General features: G+C 51.5%; 1 protein-coding gene across 1 annotated transcript in view; it reads left to right on the top strand.

The window, feature by feature from the left end:
- NACC2 (NACC family member 2) overlaps positions 1-19982 on the top strand; it is a 55024-nt gene extending 35042 nt beyond the window's left edge. Inside the window, exons 2-6 of the mRNA XM_067308924.1 lie at positions 3505-4419; positions 12811-12978; positions 15930-16035; positions 16336-16433; positions 19310-19982. Of these exons, the coding sequence (XP_067165025.1) occupies positions 3567-4419; positions 12811-12978; positions 15930-16035; positions 16336-16433; positions 19310-19809 (1725 nt within the window). The 5' untranslated portion in view covers positions 3505-3566 and the 3' untranslated portion in view covers positions 19810-19982. The remainder of the gene's footprint in view (positions 1-3504; positions 4420-12810; positions 12979-15929; positions 16036-16335; positions 16434-19309) is intronic.
- The last annotated feature ends 6804 nt before the right edge of the window (positions 19983-26786 follow it).

The raw sequence follows: 26786 nt of genomic DNA, 5'->3' as shown, positions 1-26786 counted from the left end.
ACCATGCGCTGGTGCTGCTCTCGCCCCACGGCTCTTCTGCAGACCTGCGCTCCTTAGCTCTTCTCCCTCTCGCTGCCCTCGCCAGCTCTTCAGAGGCAGAGGATTGAGACCGAGTACAAAAAAAAGTCCCATCTGGTGCCTCCCCCATCTCTCATCCATCTCTAAGGGAGCTTGTACTGAAAGAGAAGAGAGAGGGGTCCTTCTGGGGCAGCAGCGGCCGCTGGGGGGGCTCCTCCACGTGGAGGAACCTCTGGAGAACCTCAGCACCGAGACCTTCTCCCGCTGACTGCAGCAGGCGGGATGAAAGCAGGAAGTGTAGGATACAGTGTATTGTTTTTCAGGGATTTTTAGGGGAGATGAGGAATAAATCTCAGTTTGCCAGAGAAGGTTCCTCTCCTTTTAAAACAGAGGTTGGCACTGCCACGGTTGGACGAAGTCAAGGACTTGGCTGTTGCGTTGTCTCCTCTAAGCTCCCTACAGAAATGTTTTCTGATCTCCGTCACCTTGCTGTGCCTTGGTTTCCTCATCAACCGGAGACAGAAATCTCCTCCACCTCATACTGTGGTTGGATTAAACCGTTAAACGTTCACAACCTGCTCTGAGATCCTCAGCCAGGAGGCTCATGGCTCTGCCAAGCGGTGTTATAGGGTTGCAGGTCCTCGGGGATGTCACGTAAATGTGTTGGTGCCTTTTGCTGGAGAAGAAGGGACAGGCTGACACTCTTGCAGCCCCCGTAGCCGCCAAAGCAGCAGCAGTCTGCTTTAATCCTGCAGAGTCAAACTTAATGCACCAAATACATATTTGAACAGTAAAAACTGAGGTGTGCACACGGCTGGTAAGAAGGGGCTGAGCAGAAGCAGCGCGGGCTGCGTCTGTCCAAGGGTGGCTTGGTCTGTGGTCTGCCCCGTCTCACCTGCGTGTGCCTGTCCAAGCGGAGCAATGGAAACAAATCCTAGGGCAGTAATGGCAATAAAAAGCTTCTGGGCAAGAGGTAAGTAAGCAAAGTAAGGCCCCACCCTCCTTCCCAGCAAAAAGCACCCAACACGCTCAACAAACGCCAAGGTAATTTAAAAATCCGAATCCAGGAGACAATGTGACTGGGATTTCATTACTTAAGCAAATGGATTTGCTTTTAGTGGATTCAGCCACCGCCTGAACGAAGCTTTTCCCCAAGGGGTAAACATTTATTTATTTATTTATTTATTTATTTATTTATTTATTTATAGCCCCCCCCCGCTTCCCCCCTCCCCCCCCCGGAGAGGCTTTTCGGGGCGGCGGGGGCACCCCCGTGCCGCGGGAGCGGGCGACCCGCCGCGGCGGGGGGCTCGGCGCCGTGCCGGCTCCCCAGCCTGCTCCGAATAGTTTAAATGCTTTGACACTCGGGCTGTACTAGATGGCAGGGGAGGCAGTTTACGGCGTAATTCATATGCAAAACTGGGCGATAAATTTAAAACCTGTCGCAGTTGCCGTGGCACCACGAAGCATTTCATCCGCGTACAGTACAGTATTTCTGCCATCTTTGTTTGCATTGCAGTGACTCATCAAAAGTCTGTCTTGTACCAACACTGGGAGCATTCCTCTGGCACTGATATTCCTCTGTTTTTAAAGCTTCGCTTCGAAACTGGCATTTACTTCAGGTCCCTAATCAAAGGGCTCTATTCATTGCCGCGAGCAGCCTGAATGTTAATCTGCATCCGGCCTATTCATTTAGATGCTATGCACTGCCGTGGAGATTTGACTTGGTAAAAGCTTGAGCTACAGCAGATACAAACGCAGGGTTTGATACTATTTTTTTTTTTTCTTCTTCTTCTTCTTCTTCTTCTTCTTCCCCCCCGTCCCCGAGCGATCCGCGCCGCCGCATCGCGCGCAGCAGCCGGGGCGGCGAGGAGGCCGCGGCGACCCTGCGGCGGCCGCGCTCGCTCGCGCCGAGGTACGTCCGCGCCGAGGGACCGAGGGGACCGAGAAGTTCCTCTGCCCGGGGCGGTTTTCTCTCTCTCTTTTTTTTTTTTCTCCTTTTTTTTTTCTCCTTTTTTTTCCACCGGGCAGATACAATGCAACTGGCTCGCAGTGTGCTCCCTTTTCTTCCTGTTACCCCGTGGCCTTGCAGATAGGACTTTTTTTTTTCTTCTTCTTCTTCTTTTTTTTTCCTTTTCCCCAGCACTGGGAACAGAGCAGCTCTTTGTGGGTTATTATTTTCTTTTCAGAGGAGATTTTTTTTTTAAATCATTCTCAGATAAACTTCTTGTCTATTTTGTTCTGATGAGCCTTCAGTGCTACTTAAAAACTAGTTTTTATTCAGTTGTACTGAAGGCAGATAAGATTTTAAACCTCCTTGATTCTCACATGGAGCTTTTGGGGCGGGGGGGGAGGGTTTGGGCTATGGCTTGTGTTTTGGTGAACGTGCAGTGATTTGCTTCTCTGGAGTTTGAGTGCATCAGATGCACTAAAATTAACTCGCTCAGCCTTGCACAGGATTTGTGCATTAGTTCTGCTTTAAAGCCAGCCTCTTTTTTTTTTTTTCTTATTTTTTTTCTTTTGGGTATGTAAAAGCAGGAATCGCGCTCGTGGCGAAAAGGTACATGTGTCCTTAAACCGCGTACCGGGTGCTGTAATCCGATGCGAAGCGCAGCGCCCGGCGGAGCGAGCGACCGCGTTCAGCCGGTTTGGACATGGGGGCTGCCGGCAGGGGCCGGGTGCTGCCGCCCCGACTCGTTTCGGGGGGCTGCCACCGCCGCGCGGGGGTGCGTGAGCCGTCCCGGCCGAGGCCCCCGCGCCCTCCCCGGGTCGCCCGCTGCCCTTGCTCCTGCTCGGAGGAGCAAAATAACGGGACAGCTTGGTGGTGGGCTCGCTGCAGCGCCCTGCCCTGCCCTGCTCTGCTCTGCTCATCGGGGCTCGGGAGTCTGGCTTAATTCGGAGACGAGCTTCGTTTTGCTGGAGGATAATTCGGTTGGGAAGTAGTTTAACTGTTGAGCTGCCGCCTCCCTCTCGGGCCGCCGTGAAGGTTTCCTCTCGAAAACGTGTTGTCGCAGGAGCTGTCGCTCAGACCGAATTCTCTCTTTATTTCGGGCAAAGCGGCCCGTTGTTTTAGAGACGCCTTTTCTGCGGTTTCAACGTAGCTGGTTGTTGTGCTGCTTCTTATATAACGTTACCGAAGGTCTGCCTGGCTGTTTTACATGTGCCTTGCTGTTCGCTCTGCTCCCCTTGCTGCTCCCATTTTCCTGCTTAAAGTAAACCCCAGAGGGAATAAATCAGCGGTGTTTATTTAAACAAACCACAACTTTAAGAAAATATTTGAATTTTGAAATATCCTTTGCCCTCCACCAATCGCATTTTTAACGTTGTTTAGAAACATCGATAAGTAATTTTATAAGCAGCTGCCCTCCTACCTCAGCTCGGAGGGTCCGAGCTGTTGATGTACTGTCAGGTTGGCTCATTTGTTTCTGCACGTTTCCATGGATTGCTTAAAAATGCTGTTCCTCTCTCCCTGCCTTCTCCGTCTTTCAGATGTGCCCTACTTTGGATATCCCTGCGTTGAATGTCTAAGGAGCTCCAGCTACTCCTGAGCCATGTCGCAGATGTTGCACATAGAGATTCCCAACTTTGGGAACACCGTCCTGGGCTGCCTCAACGAGCAGCGGCTGCTGGGGCTCTACTGCGACGTCTCCATCGTGGTCAAGGGCCAGGCCTTCAAGGCGCACCGGGCGGTGCTGGCCGCCAGCAGCCTCTACTTCCGAGACTTGTTCAGCGGCAACAGCAAAAATGCCTTCGAGCTGCCGGGTACCGTGCCGCCGGCATGCTTCCAGCAGATCCTCTCCTTCTGCTACACCGGGAAGCTCACCATGGCGGCGAGCGAGCAGCTGGTGGTGATGTACACCGCCGGCTTCCTGCAGATCCAGCACATCGTGGAGAAAGGGACGGACCTGATGTTCAAAGTGAGCTCCCCGCACTGTGACTCGCAAACGGCCATGATCGAAGACCCCAGCTCGGAGCCGCAGAGCCCCTGCACCCAGCTGCAGGCCGCCTCGGCGCCCTACGTCATGTCCCCCTCCATGCCCATCCCGCTCCTCACCCGCGTCAAGCACGAGAGCCTCGAGCTGCAGGCCACCGCCGGGCTCCCCGCCAAGCGGCCGCTGGAGGCCGGCGCCCGGGACACCGGCCCCGGCCCCGCCGCCGGCCCCCTCAAGCTCTCGCGCGTCTCCTACTACGGCGTGCCCAACCTGGCCACCCTGCTGCCCACCGTGCAGCAGGTGCAGTACTCGCAGGGCGAGCGGACCAGCCCCGGCGCCAGCAGCCTCCCCACCACCGACAGCCCCACCTCCTACCACAACGAGGAGGACGAGGAGGACGACGAGGCTTACGACACCATGGTGGAGGAGCAGTACGGGCAGATGTACATCAAGTCCTCGGGAGGATACTCTGGTAATGCGCGCGCCCTGCCCTTCGCTTTTCCGCTCTTACGGTTTTGCTTCGTCCTTCCCCATCCAGCAGAGTTAATTTGGGGCTGTTTGTCGGGCTTTTGTCCCCTGGGGCTTTGTTTGGTGGTTTATATGGTTTATTGCTCAAAGTGTTGGGTGCTGGTGGCCACTGTTGCATCCAGCCTGGGATGCAACATGGAAGTGCCCAGCGTGGCTCGGGCAGCCCGTGGCCATTCCCGCTGTGCCACCACCGCTCGTGCACCCTGTCCCCAAGCTACAGACTCCTCCGAAGGTGGCAGAGCCCCCATCCCAGGCCACAGCCTCCTTAGTCCTCCCCTTTTCTGCTGGGGCTTTCCCCTTTCCCGGGAGTTAGGTGGGTTTGCAGTGTAGACGCCTGTCCTCCAGCGGCTGCACGGCGAGAGCTGATCGCATGCGCCGCAGGTCGCCCAAGAGCCGTCATGGGAAAAGCGTTGGCCCCTGCCAGCCCGGCGGAGCTTAGATCGATCCCTTTGGAAGTTGGTCTTCAGCTGGGTGTGATGCACTTGCTCTATTCAGCACCTTTCCCTGTGTCCTGGCCTTTTTAAAGAAAAGAAAAAATATGTTTTTCTCCCTCCCTCCCTTCCTCCCTCCAAATATCACCAAATCATTTCCGTAGAAGGTGTAATTTAGGAGTATCTGCAAAAAATATGTGTATTTTTGTGCCCACCACCCGTGCATAACACCCCTTCGCCTTGCAAGTCTTCTACCTGGTGCGTCAAAAAGGGGAAAGCGCTTTGGGGGCCCCTCTGCCCTGTTTGGGGTTTGTAGCGGGGACGTCTTGTCCCTCCTCTCCGCTCCTTTCCGAAGCGGCAATGAGAGACGTTGGCGCCAGCGGCCGCGCGAAGCCTTTCCCGAGCGTCGCCCCGCGGTGCCAGCTCGGCTTCCGGCTTTCGCGCTTGCGGAGTCCGGCGGCGCCCAAGTGCCTCCAGGTCGGAGCGGCTCCTCGCTGCCGCTCTTTCCTGTTGTCATCGCTAGCCTGGTTTTGCAAATATTTAACTCTCGTTCGCTGAGGAGCTGGTGTGCTTCCCCCAAAGCCGTTCAACTTTGTTCTTAAGGGGGAAAAAAAAGACGAGCGTGACCTTCGCTGTCCCCCAAAGCGGTGTCTGACGTCGCGGGCGGCTCGCCGCTTCCCCGCGCTGCTTCCCAGCCCTCCCGAGGAAGCAAACCCCAAACTGCCCCGGGCACGTCCGCGTGCCAAGGCAGCAGCCGGTCGGCAAAGCCTTTCCCAAGCCCGGCTATGGAGCCATGCGCGGAAGGCGGGTTTGTCCTCGGCGCCGAGCCGTTCTCCCGGTGCTCCCGGGGAAAAAGGGGATTTTATTGGCAGCGGGGTCCCGCTGCTCCCGCCGGGAGAGGGGAAAGGCGACCTGCTCGCTGGGGAAGGTTTCCCGCATCCGAGCCGCACCTTGGAGCGGGTCGCCCGGCAGCGCGGGGCTCTTTCCCTGCCGAATTCCCAAAGGGGGAGACTCGACCCGCTCGGTGCCGCGGGATGCAGCCCAGCCCGGCCCCAGCACCCCGCGTTTCTGCCTGCAGATCCCTTTTGGTGCAGTTCAAGGCAGTTTCCCCTTTTAAATAACCCAGCTGTAGCACCAGGCTTCCTGGAAAACAGGGCGCACAAAAAAAGAGATTTAAAAAAAAAGTAAACCCGAAGCTGTTCCACTACGCTTCGGACTTGTACAGCTAACTGTGTTTTAATTGCTCGGGATAAACTGTACCCTCGAAAGGTGCAGAATAATAAAGCCGTAAGATGGCAGAGGGAAAGCGAGCTAATCCCGCTGCTGGCACGCCGATCCCGGGCGGACAAAAGCCCGGGGGGGGGGGGGAGCCGTTTAAAATAGTGATTGCCAAGGTTTCCAAGAGCCCCGCTTGCGCAAACAAAAACAAAGCGCGAGAGGAGCACCGCGGAGCCGCGTCCAGTTTCAGGGAGGGTTTTTTTCCTCTTTTTTTTCCTCTCCTTTTTTTTTTTTTTCCCCCTCCTTCTTCTTCCCTTCTCCCTCCCGGAGCCGGTGCTGGCGGGCTGCTGGTCCGTCTGTCTGGCCGGAGCGGGATGCCTGCAGCTGATGCTCTCCGCTGCCCTTGCACATCCGCGAGCGCGGAGCAGCCAGCGGAGGCACCCGCAGGATGCGGCCGGCGGGTCACGGAGGCTCTTCCAGCGGCCTCCGCGGGTGGTGGAGGCTCCTTTAGTTTTGGTCACCCCCTTCTGGGGGGAAAAAATAAAAAATAAAATAGACTACCAGCATGCCGAACCACCGGAGCTAAACTGGGCTCCGAGGCACCGTGGGGGCGATGGTGAGCTTGGCCAAGGGCGCGGAGGGGCTCGGGCTCGCCGGCTGCCCCGGCTCTGCCGCCCGCCCGCGTTTCGGGAAACCGGCTCCGTATGCTGCGTCTGGGGCACGGTCAGGCCTTGCGGAAACCAGTCGGGCTCCGCGAGGTTTCCAGCGTTTGATCCGAGGAATGCGTGACTCGAGAAAATAGGAAAACGCGAGTATTTTTATCGCTGCTAATGGCGGTGCCGGGGGCCGCGGCTGAAGTGGGTTGCGGCAGCGCTCGCAGATGCTCGGCGCTTTCCGGCATCGGGCCGCGCTCCCGTCAGGCAGCTTGCTGCTTAGCAGATGCGTTCAATTTAATTTTGACAGGCACAAGTGAAGTTGCACAAGGTCTGTCTTCCTCCGCTGCCGGTGGTGCACTAGTTTCCAAGAGGAGAGAAAAAAAAAAGAAAAAAAAAAAGGAAAAAAAAAAAACCTTTATGCAGCAAATTGCTCGAGTAGAAAGGCTGGACTTGAAAGTTATGAAATACCAAACTGACAAGAGCACACTTCATTAAAAATTCATCTAAAATAGCCATTATAGAGTAGTTGTGGTAATTAGCTGAGAGAATAGTTTTCTCTCCTGGCCCTCTGATTCCTGACGGTAAGGAGAGAGGGCAGGAAGCAACCCGGAATCGCTCGCGCCAGGCTCCGCGGCAGCCCGTGCCCGGGTCTCGCGGACCGAGCTCGGAAGAGCAGCGCCCGACGGCTTCAATCACGGCTAGCGGCAAAGACCCCCGGTGGCGTCTTGAAGCCGGCTCGTTGCAAGCTTGACCAAGTGGCTTCTTCTAACTGCAGAAATGGTCTTCTGCTGCAACGACGGCTGCTCTGAGGTCCATGCTGCAGACGGGTCCATGCTGCAGACGGGTCCATGCTGCAGATGATAAATGCAAGCTACGAATTAGCCCTTTTTTTCGGGAAATTAAATGCCAACTTGGTCAAATGAGCATGAGTATCAGCCAGAGTAGTTTTCCTAGGCAGACGCACCCGGTTTTGAGCTAACCGCCGGCTCGGGCGAGCTGCCCAGCGCCGGCCCGGAGCAGAGGCCCGCAGGTGAGCCGCCCTCCCGCTCGCGACGGCCCTGCGCCCCGGGGCGCCGCGCGGGTGTCACGCAGCACCTGGCCTTTTTTGGCGTTAAACGTCTAGTCCCTGTTTCCTCACAGTGAAACACAGATGTTTAATTTTAGACTGGCAGATGTTTCGCTCCTGGCTGAGATCTGAAGCAAAGGCAAGATAGGGGTATTTATAAACCAGTAATATTTTTCCTGTACTAATTCCAGATTACCTCCGAGTATAAATAGGTCACAAATCAAATCTCTGCGTTTCAGTACATTGTTATAAACGTACTATTTGCAAAATGTAAACTATTCTGGTTGGGGCTGTATAATCCACCCATCGCTTCGTGTGCGTGCCTGTCGTGTGCGGTCCGCGCTTGCGTAGGCAGGCGTGCGCCCGCGGGCTGCTGCCAGCGGCTCCCCCGGGGCTTGTGATGCTGGCGTTGCGCGCGGGATGCTATTTTTGTGGTAGTTCCATTGCGAGTGGAAAATAGGCTAATGGGATAGAAATGTTGTTAAAACGCTGCCATTTGAACAGAAACCGCTCATCGCGTGGCGAACAGGGGCAAGCTGTCTGCGTGGTTGCCTGCGTCATGGCTGGTGGTGGGTCAGATGGAGACGATCTCGCAGCCGTAAGAGCGGCTTGTGACTTCTAGTTTCATACTGTGGCCCTGTAAAAATGTGCTTTGTGGTGAGGGTCGGTCCCTCTGGTCTTCCTGCATTTCAGATCCCCATCTCTAGAACAAAAATAATCGTTTCTTACCTACTGGAGCGTGCTGAAGTCTTACGTTCGGTAGACAGTCAAGAAGAGGACCCAGGCAAGTGGGAGCGGGTCGTTCAAGAAGCAGCGTCCTGAGCCGCTTTGCGACTGCCTCGTTAGCCGAAAACCTGGGGCATTGCCCCTTCTAAAGCAGTTGTTGCGAGCTACAACATCCGTATAAGTTTCAGATCAAAGTATATACTTGAATAAATAAAATATATCAGCGTTTGACTTGTAGCTATCTTTGCTCGCTTTTTAATGATTTCCTGCCCGTCTCTCTGGTAGCTGGTAGGCTCCTTTCTTAGTCGGGAACAAAACCGTGTTAAACAATACTTCACATTGTTTGCCCTTGCATTCAAAGGAAAGGAGCTGCTGCCCTCTGAAGATACAAATTAATTAGAAGCGAATACTATCCTGTTCTTTAGAGCATAAAGGCCAAACAGACTTGCTTTCTTTGAAAACATGGGAGCAAAGTGTCTCTTGTATGCTGCTGCTTTATGTAACCGTTCTGTGCGCGGTGATTAGTATCTGTTGAATTGACGTAGCATGGAAAGGCCTGAATCTCTGGTAATTTTTGTTCAGTATCACTGCATTTGTGCTAATGCTTTAATGAAAACAACTTCCAAAAATGATTCATGCCCCTATTTAATGAGAGACTTATAGACAGCAAGCCAGTAGGACAGATGTAACCAAAATATAATAGTGGATTCAATTAGGCTTAGTCTTTTTTAGCCCAAATCTTAGTTTGTCTCATGAAGTATTTGTCTTCAAAGATGAAATGTTAACTTCTCTGTGGCCCCACACGTATAGAAAGAAATGTCTTCAAAAGCAAAGAATTTTTTCCAGGCGGAGCTGTCACTGGCTCTTCTCAATGTGGAGTTCAGTACGTCAGTATTGTTTTCCTGAAAAGCTGCTTTTCTTTCAGGAAACAGGCTTGACACCAAATTCTTTGAAATTTCCCTAGGAAGTTAGCCTTAATCCAGTAGTTGTTCTGCTCTTTTTCTTGCAGGCTTCATTATTGCTACATCAGGATCCGTTTGGCCCCAAATTTGGGATTTATTGAGTGTTTGCATACGACGAGCAGTAAAGCGAGTAGATTTGTCCTTGTTCGCCGTAGCTGTTTGTTGGTCGGATGCTGTAGATGTTTAATTTCTTCAGTTCCAGTCATTTTGATAAGAAGTGGATAGGACATTGACGTGGCTGAGGATTGAGGCAGGACCCGCTGAACTCAGAGTATTGCCAAATCTGCAATTCTGGGCTGGAAAAGGTCCCTCGACCTCTTGAGCCCCAGAGCTCCATGGTGCTTAGCCGTGTTTGCAATGTGCCCTGAAACCCACAGCCGGAAAACTCGGTGCAAGTGCAAAGGATAATGCAACTATTACTAATACTGTGTGGGGTCCGCGTTAGCTTTGCCTCCTTCAGATGCTGCTTTTTGTCCAGCAAAACCATCTGAAGACACGTCTGTGTGATCAGAACAGTGACTAATCTCCATTTCGGTCTCAAGTCTAAATTCTTTTTGGTTCAGAATATATAAATATTAGATAAGGAGTAGTGCGGACCCACCGCCTGTCGCTTTTACTGTGAAATGTATCATTTGGTGTACTGGTTGCAAGACTGCTTTCCCTGGAGACATACAGCCTTTCTACCTTTAAAAAAAGAATAACTGGAGACCTTTAAAATAACTCTTTGAGTATCAGTACCAGTGTGCTCAGCTTCTAGTCCTCCTCTTTGAACAGCTTAAGGTCTGCCAGTTTTTTAAGTGGTGATGGATGGACCGCTTCCCCTGCCAAGCTCGCCTGCAATTAACCCAGGCCGTATGAAATAATACAGCCTAATCTTGGTCTCTGTCTGCGACCTCTCAGTTGAGAAACACACGTTTAGCACAAAACGCCGTTGCCAAATGTTGGCATCTGTGTACCCCTAATAGCATGGTTCACCGTTCTGTCGTTGCCTCCGTTAAAGACCTTGGACATCCCGGTCTGGCTTCTGTGACTGATAGGCAGAGCACCAGGTCATGCATGGCCTGTGTAATTTTAACTTTTAGTTCAGTCTATATGTAATAGAGAAACAGGCAGAGAGGACTCTAACTGGATGCTTAATGAGGTGTCCTCCAATAGCTCCTGTTTCCTCTTCCCACACAAGATTTGCATTTATTTTGCAATGGCCTTTGTACCCTTATAGCCTCCTTTTGTGAACATGTTTTGCCAAAACCAGAAGGTCTATGAGGGACAGCGGAGTAGGCCGTTTGTTGGTCTTTTATGTCCCCAAATTAATACCATTTCTAGTGCCCCTCTGCTTTTGATGAGCTTACACTGGAAAATATTAGTAATTAATTTGACATACTCTGCTTCTCACTGTTTGAGAGCACCAGAAATGTAACAGGTCTTTTAGGTGCTTCCGCTGCGTGAGCACGAGATTCCCAGCCCCCAAACGCAGAGCATCCAAATGCTCGGAAGCACTTCCTGTAAGAGCTATTAAATGGGGAAATATTTCAGTTGGTGAAAAATTCTGTATGTAAATGGGACTCCATCAGCACTACAAAGCGCTTTCACTTTGCATAGATAATGGGGCTGCGATGGCAAGAGAAATTAGTTTTAAAGCATCGTGTGAACTGTTCTGCCATCGTTGGTCCTTAACCATTCAAGAACGCCCCAAGCCGTCTGGGTGCCCGGGCGCCGTGCGGTTTTGCTAGGGAAGAGGCATGCCGATGCTGAGATGGTTCTCCTGAAACGTTTGCTTTAAAAAGCTCTGTGCCTAGCTGCCGTTTTGCAAAATATCAGTATTCAGAGCAGCTCTAACGTTCTAGGGAAGGAGGGGAGCGATGAGGGTGGGGATGTTTCCAGCCTTGTGCCTTGCAATAAGAAGTCGCAGAACAATGCAATATTGCAGGGCATGTCCTAGTTAGAACACTAATCCCTTTGTAAAAGAGGCATTTCCGCTTGGTTACTGCAGCAACAAGTTTGCAAAACTTGTTATTTTATCTAGAGAATTGAAAAATGGCCTCCAGAATATCAAAATAACTGCAGTAAAAGACACCTTTTAAATAGGAAACATTTTGAATTCAGAAACTCTAATTGCTGTTTTTTCTTTTCTTATATCTCTATTCATACATAGTGCAGCATTGAGCTAGATTTGATTTTCCGCGTAGCACTTGCTGCATTATCAACCCTTCTTGGGAGAAAAGGTCATTATACAGTTGGGATGCAATTCAAAATTTGTAAAAGCTCGCAATACGTACTAGTGCAATTGTAGTCAATATACACCCATGTCAGTCCTATTTTGCTGTGATTTGTAATTTTAAGCATGCCTGTGGACTTCCACTGTAAATGTGCTTTAGAAAGCTAATCCTCTGTATGCTCACATAACCCAGAATTGTGCAGTGTTAGTAGTAAAACTCAGTCGTTTTAGCTTTTCAACATTAATGTTTGCTAATAGGCAGTGGCAGGCTCCATTAATGGTATGTAAGGGAATGTTTTAAGTGAAATCACAGCTGTGTCCTAGGAGTGCAGTGTAATTTGTTTTTGAAGCTGCAGCTTAATGAAATTTTTTGGTCGGTTGGTTGGGATATTTCTTGTTATTGAGACAAAATGCTAGCCTCCAAAAGGTAGAGTAAGGGAAGGCGTTTCCGGAGACGCGTTGCAGCTTTGGGGAGATGACTGGTGGGTGTGATGGTAGTGAGTTGCCTCCGTTGACCTTTCTTGGTGTAGTGTGTACCTGTAAAGCCTGACTTTTGGCTTCAGAAGAAAAAAACAGCAAGAGAAGTAGCTGTGGTACTGAAGCAGATATTTATCAAACCCGGTTAATTTATTGCCTGGTTTAGAAACACCCATTGAGTTAGCATGACACCTCTTCAGGTGTTTGGAGGAGGCCAGCTCTGGATGCCTCGCTTCAGGAATGATGTCAGATGTGCAGAGTTGCCTGCTTTCAAAAAAGATTAACTTAGGAAAAGTTAAAGCATAATTAGGTTCCAAGAGTCCCTCTTGCCGAATCCAAGCACAAAGGCTGCTGCTCTAGACCATGAAGGAGAGCAGTGAAAAGAAAGGCCCTGTGTGCAAAAACCTTCCAACAGCCGATGGCCCTGGCCCAGCGCGGGCATGTCCTTGCCTGTCTGGTGACCGCACTTCTGCAGGGCAAAGCAGTTCCCAGAGCAACGTGGAAGAGCTGAAATCTGATCTGCTGTCAATGTTGTGTCTCCGATAATAAACTGTTTTAATGGTTTTCCCTTTTAATTTTTTAAGTTGCTCAAGAAAAGCCAGAGCAGATTCCACTAGAGAATCGTTCCTGCGTCCTCATACGACGGGATCTAGTCGCTCTCCCAGCCAGTCTCATCAGTCAAATCGGATATCGTTGTCACCCAAAACTCTACTCGGAGGGAGATCCTGGAGAAAAACTTGAGCTCGTCGCAGGTACTAAGGGGGTAACTTCTTCTTTGCTTGAGGATGGCTGGAGATCACTGATATTTTCCTTCTTGAAATGCGTCCTTCCTCTTGCTTGCACCATTGTTGGAGTCCTACATGTTGTATGCCCTTGCTATGTCTTTTTGGATTATTCATCACTAATTATCTTTAAAAAAAAAAAAAAAACTTAAATTTCCTTTAATTTGCTGATAGAAAAACGTGTCATTAACAGGATTTATTCAATTGAATTAATTTAGCATTTTAATTGAATTCCTCAGCTTGTATTCTTCTTGATTGGTGTGGGCTGCATCACAATTGTATTTTGATTTAGATGCACAGATTTTAAGGGAAAAAAAAAAAAAGAAGAAAGTCCTCACATTATAAGCTTTATCCAGCAGTGTATATAAAATTGGTGTCAGCGAAGAAGCTTTAAAAAAAAGCTTCAAAATCTTCTAAAAATTGGGGGTGTTATTAAACTGTCAAAAATTTCCATATCCAATTTTGATTGGTCCTTCCATCTAGCCGTATTTTTTCAGTTTGGGGGGAATTTACAATGACTGGAAAATTCGCTACTCCTCTATAACGGATTTCCGCGCAGCCGGAGGAGGGAGATGGTGCCGCTTAGCTTTCAACGATCCTGGTGGCGGAGACCTGGCTAGAGAACGAAATGCGCTGGCCGCAGAACGGCAGCCTGGTCCTCCTGCAGCCCCCCTGCGCCCCGGAGCATAGCGCCTAGGGCGAATGCTCCCCTGCGGTGCCCCCATCAAATTCCGGTTTGAATAATTATATTCTGCGGCTACGGATTGCCCTCAGCTTCATTTTGCTGCGGTAGTCCTCTCGGTTTATACCCCACCGTGTTGTGAGCAGCTGTTTTTCCCCCTGTCTCTGATATCCCTTACCTGCTGCCCAGACTGCTGAGCTTTAATTAATATCTGTAAAGCACTTGGCGTAAAAAGGACGTGTGGCAGTGCAATCAATCCAAATCAGTTGTCCTTTCCTTCTGGTCATTTATCTCTTGGTGAGTAGCATGGTTTTATTTTCAGTCTCTAGAAGGAATCTTAATTTCAAGAAATACCCGGCAAGGTTTCTGTGTGATCAAGGAAAGCTTTCTTCAATGGTAGAAATAAAATGCACACACGGTAACGCAGCATAAAACCATGAGTATTTATTTTATCTGGAATATTCATTTTGTACCCATTTACATTTTATGTGAGACTTCTTAAAAACATCAAGTGGTGTGGGTTATTTTCACAGCGAGAGCTGCAAATTGGCTTGAGGCATCTCTGCTTGATTTACATTTTTCAATCTGGAAAAAAAGTAGATTAATATCTCTAACTGATAGTGGCTGCCTGGGTTATTTTTTATTTATTAAAGCAAAGTTACCCTTGGTAGCATCTAGCTTTCTCTCTGACGGCTTATCTGGTAAAATGCTGCTACCGAAGAAAGGCTCGGCGGCTAATTACTGCTGCAGACGTGGCGCAGCCCGATGGGGACGGCTGAACCCCGCGTCGAGGGGAGAAGGCTCCTTCCGTGGAAGTTCCATAAACTCGATATTCCGAGTTATCTCCTTTTGTCTCGGATTTTTCATGCCGTAATTGATTCTGCAAACTTCAGCAGCTCCCTCTCAGAAGGCCTTAAACAAGCCTTGAAATGATCCTAGTAAAACTGATGGATAGGCGCTAGGAGCGGAGCGTGGCGATAAGCGGGGATGCGCCGCAATCCCGAGCGGCGCTTGCATCCGCCACGCTCTGCTCCCTGGCAGGAGGGAGTTTAGCGATCACCTGGTGAAGGATGGGCCCGTTAACGTCCCCGAGCGGGGCAGGCCGTCGGGGTCGTCCCCTGCGGTGGGGACGAGCAGGGAGCCAGTGCCGAGCCCGGAGGAGCTGCCCTGCGTCTCCGCAGGCGCCAGTCCGCCGGCTTTGCGGTGCTCTTCAGCTCTCTTTATCTTCAAGACTAAGAAGAACAATCTGTAGGCTTTCCTGGAAATTCAGGAGGTAATTTTATTTCTCCAAGAGATTTTTTTTTTTTTTTTTAATCTTCAAGACGATGTGTTCTGCATCCAGATATGACCCAGTATTTAATCTTAATTAAAAGCAAATACCAAAACCCTTACAACTCTCATACAACGGTGTGCTTAAAAAATGAAATAACCTCCCTGTGCAAGCAGATGCGGAGGCAGAGAGCGGTTTGTTTTTGTAAGCCGTGCGCGAAATAGAAGTGCTTGATAAGGAAAGGATAAGAAACCTGCTGTAAAGCCCTGAGAATCTGCTTCCAAACCTCTGGACACACCGAGCTGCTTTGGCAGGATTCCTTTTTCTTCCCGAGAACATCCTTAAAGCCAATATATTTCAAAGTCAGCAGTTCCTATGCAATAGAAGCAAAATTCCCACTTCACCAGAAGTATCAAGAGGTTATGGGCCAGGATTTTTGGAAACAGTTAGATCTGCAGCATAAATACATACCTCTTCTGGACTAGCCAGTTTTTTTTCTTTATTTCTTTCTTTCTGTCTTTCTTTCTTTCTTTAGTTGTATGTTCTGCAGTCTTTCTCTTAAGAAAAGGACAAGTGGATTGGGACTTTCTTTTCAGAAAGAATAAATAATCTGATATGTATATATAAAATCATAGAGCAGAGCCTTGTGCTTTATGCCTTTTATAAAAGCTGAGTCTTTCATCTGATTTCTGTAGACATCCTTGCTGTGTGGGTAAAATTAGGGGTTTATTACTGCCGGGGACTTCCCAGGACCCTGAGGCGTTGCAATAGCAGTTCTTATGAGGCTTCTCCAAAAATCCCACTGACCTTCTGGGGCTTTTTTAACACTACCTGAAGAACACGCTTCCTACTGCCTAACATCGTAATCGCGATGAAAAGCAGAGCAGGAGGAGTTTGCTCTTGGTTCAGAGGGTGCCTGTCCGCAGCGCAGGGGTTTAACTCCGAATTCTGCATCTTCACCCGTTGCAGGCTCGGGCGTTTACATCACCCGGGGGCAGCTGATGAATTGCCACCTGTGTGCTGGGGTCAAGCATAAGGTTCTTCTGAGACGTCTCCTGGCCACTTTCTTTGATCGGTACGTCCTCTTGCCGCTTACGCTGTCTCAGGGGGGTCCATTTATTTCCTGGTGTTTTAAGTCTATTAATGCATAATGTGTGTGTGAACATTTCATGCTCCGTATATGCTTTACTGATCTCTCTGCTTTTTCTCAGTGTTGGCTTAACCTGAACGCCGGGTTTTCTGATTCCTTGTCTCAAAATCGCGTAACTTGGCGATTCCTCCGTAAAAAGCTAAAGAGAAGAGGACGGTGTCCCCTCGCAGGGCTTGGGAGGGCTGCTGTCCCCGGCGTAAGGCTCTTTCTGTGCCTTTCTTGCAGGAACACGCTCGCCAACAGCTGCGGGACGGGGATCCGGTCGTCCACGAGCGACCCCAGCCGGAAGCCCCTGGACAGCAGGGTCCTCAACGCCGTGAAACGTAAGCAGAGGTTCACTGCCGCTGCGCTGGAGCAGCGTGCCGAGAGCGGGGCTGAAATGGGAGCGGCGAAGGCCGGCTGTGTTGCCTAATAGCGGGAACTCCACATGGTGAAATTAGGCTATAGGAAAATGAATTTTTTTTTTTTTTTGCATCATCAATTTTTTTTATGTCTGAAGTTAATTTTTTTCCGTTGTTTGGCAGTATCTTGATGTAAAACGTTACTGCTACTCATCTGTTTTGCCACGTTTTAGAATGTTAATTTTGCAGTTAATTATTTTGTTGATAGCTGTTGGAAGGAGGAAGCCGAAGTGAGGCATTTGGCAGCTCTCTGAGCTGCTGCTGCTGCTGAAGCAGACCGTCTCGGCGTGCGCTGGCTCGCGTGGCCTAGGGCTCGGTCTCGCCTTCGGCTTCGTGCGAGCGCAGGGAGCTGCCAAAGCCACCGATTTACAGGATCAGAGCGTGCAGCTCAAATCCATCTCCCAGCCGTGTCCTTTCGGCACCTCTCGCTGCTCCTTGTGGCCCAGCCGTGTCCTGGCCGCGCCGGGCCGGCAAGTCCCGGGGCTTCGCGGTGCCCTGGGCTTTCGTCGTCGTTGCTCTTAAATGGTAAATGGGCCTCCGAGAATCACGAATTCTGCTGGCTGCCTCAAACTTCGTAACGAGGAACAATCTGCTTTTGCGATCTCACCGTCAACATTTCTGTTAGTTTTACAGTCTATTTCCTCCAATATGTTTTATAAACGTCTTTTTAATAAGGAAAACGGGAGCCCTGCTGCAAGTAGTTTTGCACGATCTTTTTAACAAGAGTCTGTAAAGCCAGAGTAGCTTTTGTTTTTAACATTTGAGCCCTGGACAAAGTTCCACTCTTTGCCAAACGGTTCATCTAGTCTGTCCATAGAGCGTCTGAGCTCGGCTTTAGAGCTGATGGTGTAACAGAACCGGCTGTTTTAAAACCAACAGCCCTCCTGCTGTCCTGCAGGTAAGGCTCCCTGTGGGTTTTTAATGATTAAACGGCACTCTTAAGTTTAGCAAGGTCTGGGATGCGTAGGACTGGCTGATGGATGACCCTTCATTTTGAAAATTTGCGCACGACCATGAGTGTTGGCAAAAAGCACTTTGTTACTTCCATGAAGATAACTATTCTCTGTACCAGGCACAAGAGAGCGAATGGTTAAATACTGGGCTATTGCAGTCGCTCTTTTGAATACAAGGAGCGCATTATAGGGCAAAAGGTGCTTGCTGGTGGCCGTGAGGAGCTCAGTGGTTTAGGAAACACTGACGGTTCAGTACAGCGAAGCCCGTTTAATACATGCTTGATATGTGGTGGAAAGCAACGTGTTCTCTCACCCTCTCCGGATTCTGGATAGTAAATCTGTATGTAAATATTGCACTAGAAAATGAAACTTTAAGCTTTTTTTTTAAGATTTGGAAGATGAATCTTTCCTCTCCCTAATTGTTGCTGTGCTGCTGAACTGCTGGGGCCTTCCAGCCAGACTGAGATCTGGAGCACATGGAGAAAAGGGATAAAATGGCACATGTTAAGCGTACAAAGCCAATATCACTGGAACATGCTATTGGTGGTTGCCCATAGTTTGTGTATGGTGGTCTCCAGAGAAAGCCCTCCCTGTTAACAGCTTGCCCCCGGGGCATGCTGACTCATGAAAGATGCTCAGCATCTTCCACCACTTTTGTAGGGCATGACTTCATTTTCCCAGTGCAATATTTTCCAGTTGCCACAAATGTGCTGGAATCACAATACAGGCTTTGGGGCAGTGAGATGGTCTCCTGCGCCAAGGAAAATCTGGGGATTACTAAGGTATATTACCCATTTCATTGCTGATAACAAAGAGGCCTCAGATACACAGCAGGAGTTGAGTTCAATTGCCTCTTTTGCTCTGGCTCCCAGCTTGGATGCAGCCCAGCACCACTGCACCAGTGGAGCTGGCATCTCCACCACGTGTGCTGCCTGGTGTAGCTGGGCTTAGTCCTCACGATGCCTCGAGAATAGTTTCAGAGGATGGAAAGGCTTCCTTGTCCAGGGACAGTGCCTACGGCATGCTGTTGTGTTTCAGGGCATAAGGTGGCTGCTTACTCTATGAATTTTATAGAGAAATATCCTGTGGGCACAGTCTGGCTGATAATTATCCATTGGTGCTTGACTCCCATGGAGAAAGTGTTGCAGCAGAGGCTTTGCTGGTCTCATCCACTATCTACACCACGTTATGTTCTCCTGGCGGGATGCTGGAGAAGCCATGCTGGGCCAGGCCAGAGGTCCATGATGTGCTGTTTAGTTCTGTAGTGTCCGATACAAGGAGCGGGACGTGCAGGCAATAGTCTGGGACAGGCAGGGAATAGTCCTTCAGGTACGATCTCCACCTCCTGGCAGAGAGCTGTTCTGAGGTTCCCTCTTCTCAGAGTTGTGCCTGCACCACCCTATATCTAAGAGCCGTTAGGGGATCTACTTTTGAGGAGCTTGTGTTGACCTTTTCTCTATCCATTTATACTTTCAGCCCTCACAACATACTGTGGCAGCGAGGGCCACAGGTTGGTTGGCATTTGTGTCCCCTGCTTGGGAAGACATAACCTCTGGGTTCAGTGGTTCCCCAGAAAGTGAGTGGTCGTTCTCCAGCCCCCTTCCTTGAGATTTTTATGATTTCATGTTGTATCCCTTCCCAGTTGTCCCTCTTTCAAGCTGAGGAGTCCTTTTCCGTAAGTCTGTCTTTGAGAGAGCTCTGCCACGCTTGTGAACCTCTGCTTGATGGCACCTGCATACATGATAAGTGTGGTGGCATGTTTCTAGGATGGGACAAAGGCTGTAATCGGCCTTCTTTGTGTTGCTTTCTCTGAATCCTCAGTTGTGATTATCCCTGTCTTTGCAGTGTATTGTCAGAATTTTGCCCCAAGCTTTAAGGAAAGCGAGATGAATGTTATAGCAGCCGATATGTGCACCAACGCCCGCCGAGTCCGCAAGCGCTGGCTTCCGAAGATTAAGTCCATGCTGCCGGAAGGGATGGAGATGTACCGCACGGTCATGGGCTCCAGCACAAACAGTGTCCCCCTGGATCCCGAGTTCCAGCCCAACACTGCTCAGGTCTTTGAGCAGCGCATCTATGCAGAACGGAGGAGCGAGTCAGGAACTATAGTAGCTCTGAGAACTAACACAGTAAACGTAGATCTAAGCAATGGCTCCAACCAGTCCTTTGAACAGAGTGAGGATGCCGAAGGGGCTGGCTCTGTTATACAAGAGGCAGCTGCCACGGATGCGATGGCATCGGATACCCAAAGCACTCCACAACCTTTCGAACAAGGTTCGGGCTCCACTAGCCGGCCAGAAACTCCAGTGAGAAGACAAGATGGTACTTACGGAGGGACTTTATAAAGAGAGCAAACGTTTTGTGACCTATAAGGGATCTGTAATACTAAAGCTGCTTGCATGCATTACTAATACAAAACAAAAATGTGATCAAGCCACTTACCTACTGAACTGCTACTGTTGCCTGAAAAAAATGTGATTTTTATTCTGCTTGTATTTAAAATTTATGAAGGAAATAATCGCATTCGTTATACTGTAAACGACTAGGTCTGTGGCGACCTACTTAAAAAAAAATATTGGGCTCCTTTTTTGATATTCCTGAGGTTAGTCTATAAGATTGTAGCTTTTTCCTTTTTTTTTTTTTCCTTTTTTTTTTTTTTAAGAAGGGGAGGAGAAAAGCTAGACACCCCCCCCCCAACCACCACCACCCTGTCATCACCACCCCATCCATTACTCAGCTCAGAAGTAAAGCCATCGTTAACCTTTTCCTCTAAAGAACGTTTTACCGTCACTTAACAGGAAAGCAGGATGTGTTAGGGTGCAAGTGGTTTGCCTGGCGATGTGTTTCTCTGTACGAACGGCTCCAGCCAAGTGGGATAGGGTGGGGGAAACTGTTAAACGCTTCTGTTGTCGGAAGGTCGGAGGAAGAGCCGTGGCGCGAGCGTTGCGACGCGGGATGCCGTAGCCGCCGTCCGAGGGCTCTCCGGCGTCTCTCCGCTGACGGCTGTGTTGAGTTTCGCTTCTGCGGTTCGCTGGCGTAGGGGTGGTTCCTCTCGAGGGCAGATCGGTCGGTGTAGGGAGGGCCGCGCGGGGTGCAGGTGGAGACCCCGGCTTTTGGGCTTTTCCAGTACAGCTGGATTCGGGGGTTGGCTTCCGTCTCCCTTAGAGCGACTCCTGTCTAACTTGCCGCTTCTCGCTCGCGCGCGCGCGCTGCGCCTTCGTGCCGCCGGCCGCCCGAGCGGGATGGCGGAGGCTTCTTGCCCGGCGCCGGCCCCTGCTCTTAACCGCTTGAGGCGTAATCGATGCAAAAAAAGTTTAGCTTTGTGCCCTTCTGGGAAGAGATTTTGGGGAGGAGGAAGGCTTCAGCTGCTCGTCCTCGGGGCAGGCTCTTCTGGGGGGGAAAAAATCCCGCAGCGAACCGTCCGCCGAGCGCCGGGAGGCGATGCCCGCCCGCACGGGCACCGAGACGAGCGCCCGGCGCCGCGCGCGGGAGCTTGGCCCTCCGCGGCGGCCGCGTTCGGGCGCTTTGCGAACCCTGCGGCTGGGAACGCCCCGAAGCGGCGGTCGGTCTCCGCCGCGAGCGCGGCTCTCCCGGCGCTGCGGGACGGGGCCGTGCGGCCGCCGGGCTCACAGGTGCGCGGCTCCGGCTTGCAAGGGCCCGGCGGCGAGGGGGCGGCGACGTGAAAGCCAAATACGGCTTGTTTTGGGTTTGTTTTTTTTTTTTTTTTTTTAGCTATTATTATTTTTACTGTGACTAAAATGCCTGCTTTAAAGACACTTGCAGTTCGTTCTTTCAAAAGTTTGGAACTATGAACAGGTGCGAAGTGCACAAATAGTCACTCAGAGGCTACTGCGGCTAGTCTGTTTGCTTTGGTTTTGGTTTTGGTTTTTCCCCCTTTTCCCGCTTCCTGAATTCAGCGCTTTGCTCAGGGTTTTCTTCCTTCTTCATATTTAAATTAAAAAAAAAAAAAGGGGGGGGGGAGGGAGGGGCGAGAGGGCAACCCAACTTTTGGCCATTTGTCTCGGTGTCGTCGATACTTGAAGCCGATTCTGCATCGTGGTAGCGGAGCCGCCCGGCCCGGAGGCGAGTCGCTCGCGGGGTCGTCCCAGCTCTGCAGCTTGCGGCGCGGTCGGACGGGGCTGGTGGCGCCCGCGAGACCTCCGCGAAGGAGGCACGGAGGCGTCGGGGGCGTCCGGGACCGCGGCGCTCATGGGCGATATTTGCACTTTACCCACGCGGGCCAACGAAAGCCGGGCTCCTCCCGAAGGGCCCGTCGTGCCGGGCGCGCTGGCCTGGAGGCACCTCCGGAGCTTCGTGGTGCCTTGGTGCCCACCTACCGCTCGTGGGCGCCCGCGGCCCTGCGAGCGGGTCCGCTCGGGGGCTGCGCCGGGGAGCACAGGGCTCGGCTCGCGCGGGGCTTCCCACCCTTCCCGCCGCCCCTTCCCACCCCTCCCGCCGCCCCTTCCCGAGGAGTTTGGCATCCGGGTCTCCAGCCCCCATGAGACGCCCGCGTGGAGCCCAGCTCTCGGCCAGGTTGGCCCGCGGCGGGGTTGGTGCTATCCCAGCACCGTCCCGCTCCGGCCGAGCGTCCCCCAGGTGCTCGCCAAAGGTTCGGCATCGTCCTTGCCGCGCCGGGGGCTGGACGAGCCGGGGGCAGGAGCTGGGTGCCGGAGGCGGCCGCTCGTCCCTCCTCCCGCTGTCCGTGTGCGTGTAGATGTTCGTGACGGTCCGGAAGGGGTTCCTCCTCCTTTTGGGCGCTTCCGCGGGGTCGGGGCGCGCGCCGGACCCCGCAGCCGGGCGCGCGGTTGGCTGACGGTGCGCTGGACCAAGCCGCCTCCCAGAGAGACGTCCCTGCGGCCGGCCGGGAGACCGGGGCGGACGTGGCAGCAGCACTGCGTGAATGGCGTAGGATGGCTTAGGACAGAGAATCCGAAGAGAGTCAAGTTGCACAGTGAAAAAATATATTTTTATACCTAGCACAACTTCCTGTATATTTTGGGGTTTTTTTTTCTTTCTTTCTTTCTTTCTTTCCTTTTTTTTTCTTTTTTTTTTTGATTTGGGGTTGTTTGTTTTATTAATTATTATTATTAGGAAGGCAAACTTCTAAAATGTGAAGGGCGTTGGGTTTTTCCTTATCTGGTAGATGAGGGCAAGCATTTTGCACTAATGTTTCCTGTGTGTGGAGGATTAATGATATGTTTGAAAATGTTATGTGGATAATGATTGTATTCTTCCGAAAAAAAAAAAAAGTAACCCCTTTAAAATACTGAATGTAAAGTGAGAACAGAGCAGTCCATCGATTGTATGCGGCTTTCCTGAGTGCCTTAGAATTTTTTGATCATTTTTTTTCCAAGGAAAACGGATTAAGCAAAATCAGATCATAACCAACTCCTTCCTCCTCTTTGTTTACGACACTATTTTAAATTATAGAATTTGGGGCTGCTTTATAATGTGAATAGGAAACTGCATTCATCTAGGTCTGATAGTGTAAAAAAAAAAAAATCGAAGCATCAGTATTTATGGTATGTCTGCACCTTTATTCTTATGCTTGACTATTAGCAATATTACATGTATATTATATATCTAAAGTTATACCAAGCACCTTTAAAGAAAACGGAGCGTAAGCATACGAGTTACATGCAGCTGCCATATAGCGTAGACCTCAGCCCCCTCCTGCGTGTTAGCGCCAGCTACGACACCCATCCGACGACTGTTGCTTTGCGGAAGGGTAGCATGTCCTTCTGCCCCCCCCGCCTCGCGTTAGCGCTGGGCACTTCCAGTTTTGGCCAAAAGCTGCAGCAAACGTCCGGGGCCGGCGGTTCCCGCGGTGCCGGGGACCCCCGGGACCCCCAGGGCCAGCAGCTCCCGCGGTGCCGGGGACCCCCGGGGCCGGCGGTTCCCACGGTGCCAGGGACCCCCGGAGTCGGCGGTTCCCGCGGTGCCAGCTGGACCCCGGTGAGTCCGAGCGGCAGAAATGGGTCCTCCGAGCCGCTTTGCCGGCTTGGTGCTTCCCAGCCGGCAAAACCGCGTCCCCCGGCGCCTCCGCCGAGCCGGCGCGCTCCCGGCGTCTCGCCTCGCCTCGCCTCGCCGGGGTCGTCCTCGCGCGCGGTGCCGGCGAAGCAAAGAGGGTCCGACGTGACCCGGTGCCGCTTTATTAGCAAACGCCAAACTGGAATTGTTCACGGCTTAACGCTCGTTTAAAGGACCGGAGCATCGTAGGCATAGTATCCGGCAAAGGACTGATGCGTTTCCTCAGTCGTTTTTACTGCTAAGGTTTTGTTCAGATTGCTTATTTTTATGGAAATGACTTGCTGCGAGTGGAGAAGGGTGTACGGCCCATTAACCCACTGCAAACGAAGAGACAGCCCCGCTTTGCCTCTCCCGGCAGTAAATTCAAAACACAAAATTGAGAGTTCGTAGCTGTCTCGGGCTTCGACTACTGTTTCGGAGTGTTCCTGCTGTATAAATTTGTCACCGCGTCAGCGAGCGAGCGCCAAGCACGCCTGCTGCCGGGCCCGAGGTGGCCAGGGCTTGCTGTAAGGTGGCTCGAAAAACGAGGGTCTCCAGACAGGCAGAAATCCCCCGCCAGTAACCGCACCGGATATGCTGAAGTCTAAAGCACTCAAATTGGAAAACCCTCACAGTTTCTTCCACTGTTAAGCGTTTTGCACACGATTGTGATTTTTATGTCAAAAAGAAAAGCCAAAACTTGCAATACTATTTTTAGCAGACAAAAAAATAAATAAAAAAACAACTAAGTATAAATGTATAAATATTTTTGACTTGAACATTTGGATGGCACTTGATTCAAATAGAACATTAATCCTTTGGACAGAATGTTTGGGAAAAAGGACTTAAAGTACAAGGTTGTTTTTAAAACGTCTTCATAGGGTATTAAGTAGTACTGTAATTCATGACTGTTAAAAATACTTTCTGTGCTGTAAGAAGAATCTCACAGTACCACTGAATTATGTTTCTCAACTGTCTCAGCCACGAAAGATGCTAGCTTTTTTTTATTGTGCATTATTCACTAGTATTTATGTGCTCTTACTCTGTATAGTTAAGACTGTTATTTTGTAGCCATGGCTGACACAATATATCAGTAACTAAAAAAAAAAAAAAAAGATTAAGGACCCCCCCACCCCAGTTGGAACTGTGCTCATAGCTGTTTTCATATGATGAAAAATCCATTTAAAAAAAAAACAAACCCAATGTGATCATTAATTGTAAAACGCTTTGTAAAATTCACATTTACAAAATAATAAAGTAAATTACAATTAAAAGCTTTGCTCTGCTCTGTTTCCTTTCGGCGCGGGCTGCGGAAGCTGGGCAGAGCCGGGCCGGCCCCGTCCGCCTCCACGCAGGAGCTGGCGGGGCGACGCCGGTGCCGGGGGGACGGGACGGGACGGGATGGGATGGGATGGGATGGGACAGGCAGCGCCTTTGCCCCCCGCTCCCGGGTCTGACGTCCAGCCCAGCCCTTCGGCAGGAATTAAAGACCAGCCGACAGCCAGGGACCCACGTGTGAGACGAGTTTGCTGGGCCTCGCTTTGGGGTGAGGCCGCCGGCAGAGCCAGGAGGTCCCGCCGCCCCCGGGTTGCCGGCGGCTCCGGGCGCGGGTCGGCGTTCCCGCGGGATCCCCTGCCGCGGCGCCGGGACGAGCGGGACAGGCGGCAGCGCTGCGATTCCGCTCCCTGCAATTTTTTGCCTGCCTTTTTTTTTTTTTTTCCCAACCCAATTGGCCATAAAATTGCTGAGAAGCTGCATTTCCTCCGCTTATCAACAGAAAAAAAAAGAAAGTGCCCCAAACCACGAGCGTTTGGGGTTTCATTTAATCTCATCTTACTGAAAGGGGAAAAAAAAAAAAAAAAGCTCAGAAACTTGGATCCTCATGTGCAACACATACCGCTGTGTTATATAAACCATTTCAAACTGATTTATTCTAAATGAGTTGTTATAATCAGAATTTTCCTTATGAGCAGCTTTCTTGCAAACGTCAGTATTTCAGAAAAAAAACCATCATGCGACTGCTCCAATATTTCAAACTGATTACTTATAAACACCATTTCTAAAATTAGGTCTTTGGTGTGCGGCATTGTCAGAGTGGGTGTATTATGATCCGCAGAGAGTATAAAAAGATAAATGAGTTATTTAACCAAGTAAACGACGTTGCCGTAGAAATGTGGAGAGGGAGAGCGGGGAGCGGGGGGGGGGAACGGCCTTTTAGAGCGGCGAGATAATGTTCCTTTCATTGCGGCGCGGGATTTCTGTAAGCCGGAATGGGCCGGCGCGGCATTTAGCGCCCTGCGGAGAAGCGGGTGGAATAAACTCGAGGCGGCCGGGAGAGAGGCGCCCGCCGCCGGCGCCGCGCTTGGCCCCGCCGCGGCCTCCCCCAGCCGGGTCGCCGGCCCCCAATTCCGTCCTTATTCCGATCAGCGGCGCGGCTCCCTCCCGGCTCATCCCGGCTGCTCTGGGGTTTCTCCCAGCTGCAGGCGCCTGCAGCTGAAAAATCACCTTTGCAAACCGATTTGTCGTTTTTCCGCGGGTTTTCACGGAAGATGGAAGTTTATCAGTAGCAGGTGCTTCGGCTCTTCGGTAGCCGGAGCTCTGCTCTGGGTTTTTTTTTTTTAAAACCTTCCTGTCGCTGGAAGCTGCCCTGGAAGCCCCGTTTTTGGGAAGAGGCCGGTGCGTGCCGGCGGAAGGGCGGTTTGGCACAGCGAGCCCCCGGCCCGGCCCCGGGAAAGCCCTGCGGATCGACGCGTTTTGGGCACCGCCGGGCTGTTGGGCCGGGCTGGGGCTCAGCACAGGGACGTCCCGGGACACGGCGGGACCGAGCCGCCCGATCCCGGGGCACCGAGGAGGCGGGAGCACTGCGGGGCCCCGGGAGCCTCCCGCTCCCTGGAACCAAACCGGTTCCCGCTTCCCCGGCCTCGGCAGCGAGTCTGCGGCCGGAGCTCCCTCCATCCCGCCCTGCCGCGGCCCAGGAATCGGGGCAACCGGGAGGCTCCAGCACAGCCGAGCGAGGGCTGAGATTTATGGCGGAGCAGAGCGGAGCGGCGAGCAGCTGCCGTAAATCAGGGCGGCGCACGCTGGCTGCCGCCGCGGCCCAGGGACGCTCCGGGGTTCCTTATTTATAGGCGGCTTTTGCGCCGAGCCCGTTCGTAAGGGGCTGCGGAGCAGCGCTCCAGCCCGGCGCGGCCTCATGTACGTCGGCGGGACGGAAAATACAAATAAAGGGCGAAGGGTGGGAAGCGCATCGTCTCCTAGTGCGCGCCGTGACGCCCGTGTCGCTGCCGGGCTCCGGCTCGCACCCGGGAGTGAC

The sequence above is a fragment of the Apteryx mantelli genome, chromosome 21, assembly GCF_036417845.1.
Source record: "Apteryx mantelli isolate bAptMan1 chromosome 21, bAptMan1.hap1, whole genome shotgun sequence".
Taxonomy (NCBI): Eukaryota; Metazoa; Chordata; class Aves; order Apterygiformes; family Apterygidae; genus Apteryx; species Apteryx mantelli.
Note: the sequence above shows the minus strand (reverse complement) of the source record. Positions and strands in the feature narration are given on the sequence as shown.